This window comes from Spermophilus citellus (assembly GCF_964194105.1).
Source record: "Spermophilus citellus genome assembly, chromosome: 8".
NCBI lineage: Eukaryota > Metazoa > Chordata > Mammalia > Rodentia > Sciuridae > Spermophilus > Spermophilus citellus.
The window spans coordinates 104,451,155-104,465,795 of NC_138189.1; the positions used below are offsets into that span (position 1 = coordinate 104,451,155).

The window sequence follows — 14,641 nt, forward strand, 5'->3', positions numbered from 1 at the left end:
GCTTACTCAGGAAGCATTTAAAAAAAATAAAATTTAGATCACTGACTCCTTTTGTCCCCATACAAAATTCATTTTCTTTCTGTTTTACTCTTATAGACTAGGTAAAATTGGAAACACTCATCCTAATAATTAAGGAATTCATGAAGTGATACCATAAAATTCATAGGCTTTTATTATTATTGAGAAATATTTTTGGAAGCCATTTGATACTTTTCAACTATCTAACTTGCAAGTCTCAGTTTTCTGAAATGTAAACAAAGTAGAAATTACCAAGGGGAACTTGGAATAAGGTGGAAAGGAATACATTTTCCAAACTAACCTACCATATAATGGGTCCTCAACAAAATTTTCACCTCCCAGTGCTTCTCACTCTTACGGTGCAATTGAATTGAGCTGTTGGCCTGTTCAGCAATGTCGTCCAATAGTGCAGTAATGAACCAGATTGCTTGGATAATTGGCATTCTTTCCTCCAAATGCAAGATTGATAGGTTCAATATAAGTCTATGCAGTTACCCATTCTTGTAATAGAGAGTTCTCATTAAGGAAATGGATTAATTGGCTTACTGATGTTTTACTGAGAGCCAGATTTGAATAAGTGGACTCAGCAGTACAGAGAAAAGAAAATTAAACAGTAATAAGGGGAGAAATGTGCTTGTTTAGGCTGAAATCTCAGCCACAGGCTCGAATGAAGACTCTCAGTTTAAGATTTGTCACTGTGAATGGACATTATTGTCTGACAGATAAAAATGCTCTGCTCCCCCCTCTCTCCATGACACTCGTGCCAGTTAGAGGATGGATGTTGTCCCCTCCTGCAACATGAGGAATTCCAATCCATGTATCAGGAAACATGCATTTGAAATAGAACCATGCTTCCCTCTTGTTTCCACAAACATCTAAAAAGACATGTTGGGGACAAACTAAATTAAAGTAAAATATTTATCAGCATTTTCTCCAAAGTATCACAGAACTCATATTTCATTACAGGATTTGATATTTCCCTCTCTTGTCTGTCAACGAATCACGATTCCCTATTTTCAATATTTGGAAAGTCTTATTATGATGATTAATTTTAAGGAGTAGTCTGTAATATGCAAACACAAATATCCATATACATATTGCTAAATCCAATAGTTGATTCTCTTTCTTATTTGGTTGCTCTGACAGGAAAATTTGACACAGCTGACCACTATGTCATCTGTGAAAATTATTTATTTTTCTTTCCTTCCAGGTCAATAGATGCATTGATGTTTTCCTTTTCTGCAAAGACTCTCTATTACCTCAATTTCTAAACATTGGAATTTCTAGTAGGCATTTCAAATTTAAGATGTCTGAAGCTAAGCTACTGGTATCTTTCAACAAAAGGGTTCTTCCGACAGAATCATCCCAGTAAGCAGCAATTAATCACTTTCTTTGCTTCCTCTAGCATCCTTGGAACTATCAACAATTACTTTCTTTCACACAGCAGAATCAAAAAAATTCATGAACCTTCTTGGTTCTAGTGTAAAATACTGCTTCTGTCTTTGCTGCTGTCATTCCAGTCTAAACTACCACCATTTTATCACCAACATCTGGATTATTGGAGTAGTCTAATCAGGTCTCATTCCTCCTGTCCTTTCCCACTAATCTGTTGTCCATGGTTGAACTCAAGTCTAGTTCAATTGAGATGAGAACATAGCATGTCTCTCCTCAGCATTCTCTTATGGCTTTCTTTCTATAAAATCCTGAATCCTCACCATTGATTGTGTATTAATCAGCTTTTCACTCTCGTGACCAAATTCCCAGATAAGAAGAACTTCGAGGAGGAAAAGTTTATTTTGAGCTCACAGTTTCAGAGGTCTTAGTCCCTGGTTGGCTGACTCCATTGCTCTGAGTTGGAGGCAAAGCAGAACATGGCAAAAGGATGTGGTGAAGGAAAGCTGCTCAACTCACGGCAGTTTAGAAGCACAGAAAGAGAGCCTCAGCAAGGCACTAGGGACACATATAAACTCCAGTCACACTCCTGGTGACCTACTGCCTCCATCATCCCCATCTGCGTAGAGATACCACCCAGATAGTCTGTTCAAATTATTAATCTACTAAGTGGATTAATCCACAGACTAGGTTACAGCTCTCAGAATCTAATCATTCCATCACTGAATATCCCTACTTTAAAACAGTAGCTTTTATAGGATACCTTATATCCAAATCATGACAGCTGGGGAGGTTCTACAGAGGTTCTTCTAGACACCTTTCTGAGTCCATTTATTACTCTTCCCTCTCTCTCTAGTTTTCTATGGCTTCAGTGACATTGGCCTACTTCCTCTTTTCTAGATGTGCACGCTGGGGCCTTTACACTTGCTGTACTGTTTTCTGTTCTTGGAATACTTTCTCCTCAGACACCTGTATGACTTTCTGCTTTGTAGCTTTCAGATTGTTACTAAGAGGCCTCCTCAGTGAGTACTTCCCTGACTACTCATTTTTAAATTGCTCCTCCCTCCCAACCCTTCCCACACACTACTTTGCACAAGGTGATGACGTCTATTTCTTCTTGGCCTAAAATACCAGTGGTCTTTAGATACATTCTATGTCTTATTTATTTGTGTATAGTCTTTTTTCCCACTAGGGCAGGAATTTTAATCATTTTGAATTTCCAGGGCTTGGAAAAAAAATGCTTGGTACCTAATATCTACTGAGTAAATATTTCTTCAATCAATCTATAATTGATCAGCTCAACTAAAATTAGGGAGACTATTTATTTTCAGGCTCATATAAGAACTGGTTAATTTACTTATAATAAGCTCAAATTTTAGCCTTCACTGAAACCATCTATTTTACTTTCATACTATATTTCATTGAAGCAAAATAAATCAATCATAATCTTTACTTTTTCACATTATATATATTTCAAGGAAGATATTGCTGCACAAGAAAAGTTGAAAAAAATAATATTGCTCAGTTTCAGAGCTATATTTGATGAATATTCATTTCTTTTTAATATACAAATCTATGTTTTTTTTTTCATTTGGCCTCAAATCCTGAAGAGACCTTTATATACATTTAAAAATACGACCATGGCATGATACTTGTAGACAAGTACATACTTATTTGCATTGAATTATATTAAATAAGTTTTTCTATCTTCAAGTGTAAAGAATGACTAAAATTTAAGCACAATTAAAAGAGAATTTTTAAGAACCATACTTTCCTAATAAAATTTTAATTATTTGCTTTGTATACTTTCCTTCTCACAGGAAAATGCGATTGTGTTTATTTCATGAGGTCCGATTTCTAAAGCTATGGTGTCAATACCGACTGCTTTAATTAACATTTGTGATTAATTTTGCACCCTGAAATTGCATTTCCTTTTGACCAGCAGGCATGTGGGTGACAACTCTCAGTTCTACACAGCTAATTGGTTAGAAAGAAACCAGAAAAAACAAAGGAACACAAATTTAGAAGGTTTCTAAGAAATTATAAGTCTCAGAATAATAAAAAATGTGGGGCCCTAAAGGGTCTTAAAAGACCATTTAGCTACCGAATGCAGGGATGTGACCCTCAGTAAATGCTGAGGTCACGAGCTTCTGAAGTAAATATGTCAAAGAAAAGGAATTACCTGTTGAGAATGAGACTACCGTTTCAACCTTGAAAAAATATGTTAATGGTGTATTAATGATCTCTATTGGAGATGAACTGTAAGCACATGTACATTATTTCCTGCTGTTACTTTCATGAATTGCCTTGTTACCTGTGGGTATTTAATTAATTTTAATGTAATGAGTATAAAAATCACTACCTACTGAGCCAATAGGCAATCAAAATCATATTGTTACTTGTCCTCATTTACCATGGGTGCATTCTCAGCAGCTAAGGCACTTGACACACTGAAGATCAGAGCAGAGATAATATAAATTCTTCTGAAATATGCATTTGCTATGGCTGAGATGCCACCCCAGCTGTTTTGCATGCCCTCTGCAAGAGGAGAGTGGGTACATAGGGTTTAAATCATCCCTGAGGCACTTACTTGGGGATTAACATTCAAATATATATCATAGGATAAATCTCATTTTGGAACAAATTCATGACATCTCCTCAAAAGGCTAGTATTTTCCTTTGCCAAGGATAATGTTCAAACTGCCAACAGAGTCATTAAACTTAGAATAATTTTTTAACAGTAAATTACTTTTTAAAATACTGATCATACAATTCAGGGAAATTATGCAGTAAAGAAGTAAATAGATCTTGACATGAGAAATATAGTAGATACCTATGCTATGAGAAACATGAATATATTTTTAAATAAGATAGAATTTTTAGTGTAAAATAACAAAACAAAAGCTCCTGAATGCTGGATTTAATATATTTCTTAGATACAGGCCCATTCAAGAAACTGGAAGCACAAAACATATACTATATGTGCATCATAAAACCTCTTGTTTGTTGGAGTTGAGGATTAATTTTGTTTGTTATGATATAAATTGATAATGAAATAATGTGTTTACATGTGTGCACTGAAAAACACTCAAGGTCTTTTCAGATATTTAACTCATCTTGCTTTTCCCCGCTGAGGTTTGTTTCCATTTTCCTCTGGAAGGACTGCACTATCATGGAGATTAGCTGCATGCTGTCCTGATCTTGCTTTCACTTCCTCCTGTGTGGAAGCCGACTGATGGATATGATGGATATTAACCCAGGAATTTTTTTTTTTTAGGATTTCATTCTGTATATAAGTAAAGTTAGAGTATATAGATACTTTAAGCTATTCTAGAAAATTTTTGAAAATAGTAATCATTTATTACATAGCAACACATTGAGAAAACAACAACTATGATGACATCTGTGAATAGTTCTTACTGAGTTACAAATGGAGTATTTACTTGACTCTGTTAAATCAAACGAACACTATTTTAGGGAGAAAGAGATCATTTTAAACCATGTCATACACTGGGCTTAATGACCATCTTTGTTTCAAAAAAAATGAACATGGAAATAATTCTGAACACAAATACTGTAAGGAGAATTACATTTTATGACAACTAATTTAATAAAAACCCAAGATTACACTATGAAAAAGAAAAAAAGAAATGTCTTTCTCAATGGTCATTCTATTGATGTTCAGCCTAAGGACAATCTTTAATTGGTCAAATACATTTGGAAAAATCACTTATAGTTTTTCTGCTTTGAATTAAATTGTCTCATACATGTTGCATTGAACATATAACACGTGAGAAAATGTGTAAAGAAATAACAAAATATCGAGTACTTTTTTTCATAGTTAATAGAGCAAGCAGAAATCTTTCACACTCACACGCATGTGCGCATGCGCGCACATACAAACACAGATTTTTAAAATACCTACCACGATAGTGCGTATTTGTTTGGGTTTTATAAACGTTTCTTGGTAGATGTTTTACTAAAATGCCATAATAACTTCCAATTTAAACTTTTCCGTTTTAGCTACTTTTCAGAACTCATCATAAGCAGATTCATTTGTCCTAGTATTTACAGACTCAGTCAAAAGGAGACTGGAGCCCTGTTGATCGTATTTATGACATTATTTTAAGTTGAGCTTATATTTCACTATTGTCATCACTGCTTTTCAAAAAAACCTTTTTTGAGTCATTGACCCCCCACAAAAAAAATAAAATAAAATTCCATAGTGAATATTAACTTTTTTAGTTTAATAGTTGCATGCTATTTCCTAGGTCATTACTGTAAACAAGTTGATAATAATGTGTATTCTACGAAAAAAATCAATGGATTAGGTTAAGTGTTTGGTCCAAGAAGACAAACTTTATATGTGCTCTACTTTCTTCCTACAAAAATTCAGAATCCATTCTTTTCACACAGATGTACTGTTCATATTTCCCATTAAATTATTCTTATTTAAAATCTAATTTATAATTTATTTATCTTCTGCTTCACACAAATTCCACACGATTTCAGTTGTTCCAGTTATGATTCTTCCTTCCATTATGTAGAAGTTTTGGACACTTGTGTTCATCTGTTTCATCACCTGCTGGGGCATGAGCTATCTACTCTACTTGTTTTTTAACAAGTTCAGCTCCAGTGAGACTGTTTTGCCTAAAGTACTTTGCTCATTGAGTACATTGCTACCAAGGGGCTTGATTAAATTAAACTTTGAAGTTTAATTTCCTTGTCTGTAAAATGAAAGAAAAAATACCTAATTCAAACATATTAGTATAAGAATATAATGTGAACGTGCCTGGCATAAACAATAATGACATATATGTGTAATGTAATAATAAAATATATGTATATGTAAAGCAAGTATGTATATATATATATATACATACACACATATATATTTTATATGTACACACACATACATGCACACGTTAAAGATGTTTGTTAATGGAAGAGTCCATATAATGGAATGCATGATGCAAAATAGAGGGTTTGATCCTTGATGGCCTAAACTTGGAATGAATAACAATCAATTGAAAGAAAATAAGGAAAATGCATATCACTCTTTGTGAATCTTCTATATACTTAATGCTTTCATATTAATTTAATTGTAAAACATCCTTTCAAGAATTATTTTTTCCCAAGGATGTAAATTTGGGTTTTAATGAAATTAGGCTTAAAATTCAGACCTGGTTGAGTCCCAAGGTTCTGTGTGTGAGATGAAATGAAAAATTAGAGAAAGAAGAAAAGAGAGTTAAGAGAGTTTAGATAGGGCTTTTAGAGCTGCAGAGCAAGGACATCAAAACTTGAGAATCTGGGGAAGAGAACAATTCGACAAGAGCCACTATGGTGCATTCAAAGGGATTTTAGAAAGAAATCGCTAAGTAGCTTCAAAAGCACAACTGAGATATGAATTCGTAATGTGTGCAGTCAAGTGCAGATATGAGACTTAATCCAGTTTCCTCAGTTCTAACAGAACATCAATATTGAGTAAAAGCTGGAATTCTAAAATTCATTGTAGTCTAGCCTATTAAAAAATTATGCTGAAGACAGTAATCTATGAATTCCCTAATAACAGTCGTTTAAAAACCTAAATATATTGAGAATTGACCAATGTGAAATCTAGTTAGGGATACCTTTGCATAAGTGAGAGCAAACAAGTCTTTAAACTGAACACTTGCTTTCTTCCCCATCACAGAGTAAATACATCCCAGGCACCTTCTGATCACCTGATGGCAAGAGAGGTGGGTAGCCTATTAGCCATTGTTCCTAAAAAGTCAGCTAGTGAAAGTATACAGAAAACTAATTTTCCTATTTTTAAAATTTTCCTGAAGAATCTCTATGATTAAGATCTTATTACTACTGACCCAAAACCATATGAATGAATATTGTAGAAAAAGAAAAAAAGGTATTTTTTTGAAAATTGAACCTAAGGTAAAAGACTGTTGGTTCTTCAGTTCCACCACCAGCTGACAGAGGAAGACATATTTTCCTTCTCTATTCACACATTGATGCAATCATTTTGTTAGGGTTTAAATTGATGGGGATGGAGAGGTGATATACTTGAGACAAAAAAGAAAAAAATTACTTATATCATTTTGCTTAAAATACACACTAATATTTGTTGTATGCTTTATCTTAAATCTCAAAGTGCCTTTCTGTGTGTGTGTGTGTGTGTGTGTGTGTGTGTGTGTGTGTGTGTGTGCAGTACTGAGAATTGAACCCAGGGCTTCACACATGCAAGGCAAGCCCTCTAGCACTAAGCTACATCCCCAGCCTGTCAAAATGTTGCTTGATCTAAGGCTAGGTTCCAGTTTACATTCAATTTTTCCATATTTTTTAAACTTAAAAGATATGTTTTTAAGTGAATTATATATTCATCAATATTAACACTTGTTATTTGAAATTGTCTGGGTTTTCCTCAAGAATTCTGTTAGCAAATTGTGGTTCATACTTAGTTGTGGATTGAAATACCACATTTTTGTCCTTTGTTCATCCATCTTTCATATTAATTTTCACAGAGGACATTGCCAGAAACTGAAAAATGAATAAACATTTGAAAGATTTTATAGATTGTAGAAATACATAGTTTATCATTCAGTAATAGCTGAAAATAATAAAGAAGCATATTTCATCTAACCCCAGTTATAATGGCAATTTTCAAGAATATAGGTAATAATAAGTGTTGGCAAAGATGTGGGAAAAAAGTACTCTCATATATTTTGGTGGGACTGTAAGTTAGTGTAACCACTCTGGAAAGCAGTATGGAGATTTCTCCAAAACCTAGAAATGGAACCACCATATGATTCAGATATCTCACTCCTCAGTATATATAAAAAAGATCTAAAATCATCATGTGCTAGGGATACAGCCACATCGATGTTCATAGCAGTACAATTCATGATAGCCAAGCTATGGAACCAACCAAGGTATTCTTCAACAGATGAATGAATTGTGTTATGTATGCACATTGGAATATTACTCAACCATAATAAAGAATGAAATTATGGAATTTCCTGGTAAATTGATGGAAGTAGAGACTATCATGCCGAGTGAAATAAGCTAGGCTCAGAAAGCTAAAGGTCAAATGTTTTCTCTGATGTATGAAAGCTAGTTCAAAATAAGGAGAAAGAGAGAGAGAAAGAAAAACAGTCAAAGGGAAGAGGGGGGAATTCCATCAAAATAGAACAAAGATCAGTAGACTAAATGAAGGGGAATGAGGTGGGAAAAGAAGGGATGGAATAAAGGAAGAACAGCAGAATGAATCTGACCTAATTTTCCTATGTATGTATATGAATGGTGAATTTCACCATCATTCACAAGACACTATAAAACAGTCTAAAAGTAAATAGCACAAAGATCAGTATAATAAAGAGAAGGGAATGGGGAGAGGGAGGAGGAGATGAAAAGGGCAAGTACTGGGAATGAATTACAGAAAATTATATTCCATGCTTTTATAATTATGTCAAAATGTACCCTAATGTTATGTATAACTAAAAGAACCAATAACAAAAGAAGTGTAGGTGTTAGCTAGATAACTTTATCAAACCTTGAAAGCAATTCACAAGAGGCTCTGTTCATAAATTATGAATAAATTATTGACTTCCCAAAAAAGATGTCATAAAATAATTTAAGTATTATGATTTTCAGACATACTCCCCTTCCTCCCCACAACTCTTTCTTCTCCTTTACATAGCTAACACTAAAATATGGATGTCACTTGGTTTATGAATGCATTATTTTCTGTATTTTTCTAAAAGCAAAATGGCTTCTTCTTTTTACTCACTTTATTAAGTTTTGTGACTCCCTGTGAGATTCTAAAATGAACATTACATTGATAGGGGATTAGGAAGAATTCAACAGATAAGCAAATCAATCAGAGGCAAAATGTATTTCAATTAAAAATAGATTTTTTTTAAACATAAAAAGGTATGGTCCATTGGTGGTTGGTAAATGTGCAACTTGAAAGATATCTATCGTTTTAGCTCCTCAGAAATAATAGTTCATAGAAAATGTGAATGCACATGAGAAAATCTTTGATTTATCAGAGTGTGTTTATAAAACTAAAGCAATGCAAATACTATTAAAATATAGTATTTTAACAGCAAAATGAGATCCTGCAGTTTTCCTTTATTAGGTTTAGATAAATAAAATAAATAAAAAATATTTTTTTAGACACAGCTATCATAACTTAGAATAGTGTCAATATCTAGATATCTGGCATACTTTAACTAAGAAGATATGTCTACTTCCAGATTTATGTGGTAAATAAATCAACGTGAAGCTATTTTTCTATGTGTTTCACAGCCTAACTCATGTTTTCATCTTTTAACCACACATTTGCAAATAAGGCCTTTGATAGGTTTCAAAATTATTACAATTAAAATTATCTATAGTCATTAAAATGTACTTGCGGAACTGTTGATCCTTGGAGCATCTTTCTCACTGCACAGCATTCATAGATTGATATCTATCTGATCTACAATGTCTACTAAAAACATTCTGGTAAAATATTACAAGTCATGAGGACAGAATATATAAAAATCATTCAACAAATTTGATAGGCTAATGATCAATTAGAACTCTGCAAAACGGTGAATAGTCACCTAGAGAGAATGATAGTGATCATTTCATATCAGTACTATTATTATAGGAACAAAGACATAAATACCCAGAGGATGTAAGAGAAGAAAATATTTCCCACATCTGTAAATTCCCATCTTCTACCCCGCTACCTTCATCATTATCTAGCATTTTATCACTTATAGAGCACATGCAGCTTGCATGGGCTACATCTGTCAAAAGACAGTCTTCCGTGAGAACAGGAACTGAAGCATCACTCTTTGAAAATCAGGGTTTATCTGAGAAAGTAATTCTGGCTGCTGAAACTTCTAGAAAAACTTTTAACCTATGTTCATTAGTGGTTAAAAATTAGAGGATAGATAAAGAGTTGGATATACTGAATAGCAGTATCATGGGAAAATATCCAAGGCCAAATTCACTCCTTGACTTACCTCAGATAGATGCCATGTTGCTCTGGTCAATGACTACACACAGTAATTTTAAAATTTTCTTTTCATCGCTAGGGATTGGATTCAAAGGTGCTTTACCACTGAGCTACATCATCAGCCTTTTTTGTTTCCTTAATTTTAAAATTTGAGGCAGGGTCTTGCTAAGTTGCTGATATTGGCTTCAAGTTTATGGTACTCTAGCCTCCGTCTTCAGGGTAATTGGAATTACAAATTTGTTCTACCATGGTTGGTTATAGTAGATAATTGTTAAAATGAATGTACCCATCAGATAAACTAGAAGAACTAACTAAATGTTGACATTTTTGAGAATCACTTAAATCTTTCCAGGAGTGAACATAATGCACTTTTCTAGTTTGAAGGACATGGACTAAAAATCAGATTTTTTATTAATTTTATTACCTTTATTATAAAGATGGCATGAAGATCATTCTAGAGAGTGGATAATATCCATGCTCACTTGTTAACTATTTTGCCATGTTTTACAATTGGAAAAAAAGGCTATTGTTTGTCATTTCACTCTCTGGAAATTAAAAATGCCAGTGATTTTTTTTAGAAGTCAATATTATATTGACTTAATCTGATAATTTAGAAAAATGCTAAAATGACCTGAATCTGTCTATAGTTTTTCAATGCTCTATATTAAGTGCTCATTGACAAAAAAATTATATCTGTTTTGTGGCTCCAAAGATAAATTTTGATGTATTCACCAGCATAATTATTGTCCTATTATATTTTCCCAAGAGCCATTGGAACTATAATTCACTTTCTGCAGCAAAATGTGCATACTTTTGTTACATACAGAAAAAAAGATTGGTTTCTAAACTTGATTGTGGAAACACAAAGTGTATTTTATTTACTGAGATAAAATTTTCTCTTGGCTTTATTTTTATAAAACTAGCATCCATTAAAGAATGTTCTGAAATTTGGGATTTCAACATAAATAATAAGAGAAATAAATTTCAGCAACATAAGTTAACTACTTATTGTGTAGGCTTTTTGAACTATTATCAAAATGCATTCATTTAACATAACACTGACCTGTTTTCGTGTGTCTAAAACTACCTTGATTTTAGAAGAAGACTAAAAGTAATAAATTTATTTCTTTTCAATATCAAACAGGCTCTATAGAAGTCAGATAAAGCAGGTTTCAAAAATGATGTTTAAAATTGGGAATCAAAGTTGGTTCATGGCAATGCTAGAACAAGTTGACTAATCTTGCAAAATGCTTCTTAAGATGATGGATAGATCAGAACCAACAGATACTGCAAATTAGCCGTGCTACAATATTATTTTCAAAAAAGCAATGTACATGTGCAAATGCACACACACAATTACTTCATAAAAGAGTTTTAGAGGTATAATAAGAAAAAACCTTACTGAGAAATCTTCGAAGATTTTCTTGAGTTCTTTGTGACCACAACTTTCAGCAATCTGTGCTGGGTCTGAACCATCCATATTTTTCATCTTAGATGCCCAGATTGCTCCTGAACATTGAAGCAAATGAATAGCCAGGTTCTTTAAACCAAATTTTGCTGCACAGTGGAGAATAGTTGGTAGTTGTTTGGCATGAGTATCTGAAACCATAGTAAATAATAGGATTTAATATGTTTTTATTATATCTCCCATTCCATAAAAAAGTAAAACACAAACCTTTCCCTAAAAGTATTGCCTGCAAAGCAAACAAATGTTAAGTATCTAAGAATGCATCAGTGGTTTTAGCAGTGTAGCATCTTTCTCCTTTTTCTGTTCCTCATCTTAACATAAATACAAGCTACTATTCCCATCAGCATAATGTGGCAGTCTTATTCATAGGATAAATTTAATTTAGAAAGCCACATCAACCTCCTAAATGTAAAACAAAACAAAACAAAAACATTACAGTTTAATAACTCCTTCTGAATGTAGTATGAAATAAGGCAAACATTAAATAACAAAATTCTATAAATTCATCTAAAAACGTATTTTGTGTTTTCTACTGCCATGTCTAGTTTGCTTCCTTCTGATTTTGAAATGAACATGAAATTCCTAGAGGTGTTATATAAGACTTCTACAAAATTTTCTTTAAAAAATTAAATGCAACAGGAAATACAGGTGAACACTTTTGTAAGTAACCTCAGTATATAATTTTCCATCAGGATTTTATGACTTTCATATCCACTTTTAGACTCTGAATTTTACAATTACTTGTAACTGTCAATTAGAAGACATGTATTAATTGTGCATAACTGTAAAAGAATGAATACAAACAGCCATCTTATGGCATGTTCATGTATGAATATACTACAATGAATCTTATTTATATATACAATTATAATGTACAATTGAAATAATAATAATAATAGGAAGATCAGTAGAGCAAATGATCAGGGGAGAGACAAGAGAGAAGGGAAGGGAAAATGAAGGTACTAGGGAATGAGATTGATCAAATTATGTTATGTGCATGTATGAATATGGCATAATAAATTCAACTATTATGTATTATTTAATGAACCAATAAACATACCAAAATTTAAAACTAAAAAAAGAAAAACATAAACTGATGAATGACTTTTCTACACTTTTAGTAGATGATGTAGGTATATCTATAGTTATGTTTTAACTATTAATGTACTTGCTCTTCCTTATGTTGCGCAATGGGTCAAAATGAGTGAAAATTATATTACATGGGGTACATACCCACATTTCAAATTGAAAATAATGTATTTTCTTGAAAATAAATAATTATGAATTAATAATGAATTATTGTTTACTTAACAATTATTTGCATCACAAGGCATTATAGACATACAATTTTCTGCTATAGTTACACCAGGTCAGAGTTAATAAAGAAAAGCTATATCATAATGTCAGATTTTTACATGCTTGATTACCTAACTCTTTGCTATATTATATAATATATTAAACAATAACAAACTTCCTTAATTATCTGTTTTTATAGACCCCAGACAGTAGCAAGCATTAATGAATAGTCCAGGTGTTTCTTAAAAAACACTTACTGGGGAGTCTGCCCTGTGTCCTGGGCATTCACTCATCGTCAAACAATGGATGCTGCTCAGGTAATATACTATGTGTGACTCTGGAGTAGTACATGCTTTTCCTTGATATTCATTAGACTTTAACTCTGGATCACATGATTATTAATATTTTTGCTTAAAGACATTAATGTCCCTATTGGCTTTTGAAATATTTATAAAATATAATTTACATTTAAAAGTGTACTAGTGAATGATGAGTTAGATGAGGTCTGATAACTGTATGCAGCCATGTTACCAATACTCAAAATAAGTTAAATAATGCATTTTATCATCACTGAAAGTGCACTTATGCTCCATTCTAGTCAATTCCTCACTTCAAGTCAACTACATTGTAAATTTTATGAACATAGATAGTATTTTTTTTTTAATATTTATTTTTTAGGTGTAGATGGACACAACACAATGCTTTTATTTTTTATGTGGTGCTGAGAATCAAACCCGGGTTCTGCCCATGCTAGGCGAGTGTTCTACCGCTGAGCCACAATCCCAGCCCAAGATAGTTTTATTTTGTCTTGGGTTTCATGTAGATAGGATTATACAGTACATGCTCTTGTGTTCTATTGTCTTGTGGCCTATTTCTAGTGAGAAGTTTAATTTTTATGATTGCTGTCCTGCATGGAATGTATTTTCCCCAACACCCACTCAAGTTACTACCCCCAGATACTTTTATAATTTCCTTTTTGTCTTTGATTTTGGCATGGCTAGGTATACATTTTTTTTTATTTACACTACTTGGGGTTTGCAAGGCTTATTGAATCTGTGAGTTGATACCCTTCATTAATTTTGAATAATTTTCAGCCACTATTTCCTCAAATATTTCTTTTTACTTCTTGCTCACCTTAGTCAGGAAATTCAGTTACATATATTCTAGATAAATTTAATGTTATCATATATACCTTGAATCAGAGTTGAGCTCAATTAATATAAAGACAAGTTAAGCTTAGTCTATCATATGACTTTATTTAGATTCAGAGTATTTTTCATTTTTCAGTTCAATTTTTTTTACTTTTCTTCAAATTCACTGATCACCTTAGTCTTCTGTTATTTCTGTTATTAAGCCCATCTAATTTAATTTTTTACTGCAATTTCTAATATTTCTTATTATAATTTTAATTTCACTGAAGAAATTATTCTTTTCACACTGGTTGCTTAACTTTTGCAACAGATTGC

The 14,641-nt window shown here is 32.6% G+C and overlaps 1 protein-coding gene across 1 annotated transcript in view; it reads right to left on the minus strand.

Annotated features, from left to right (window-relative positions):
- The window catches only part of BANK1 (B cell scaffold protein with ankyrin repeats 1), a 299,134-nt gene that overhangs the window by 145,265 nt on the left and 139,228 nt on the right, over nt 1–14,641 (minus strand). The window contains exon 7 of the mRNA XM_081304567.1: nt 11,814–12,010. Within this exon, the coding sequence (XP_081160693.1) occupies nt 11,814–12,010 (197 nt within the window). The remainder of the gene's footprint in view (nt 1–11,813; nt 12,011–14,641) is intronic.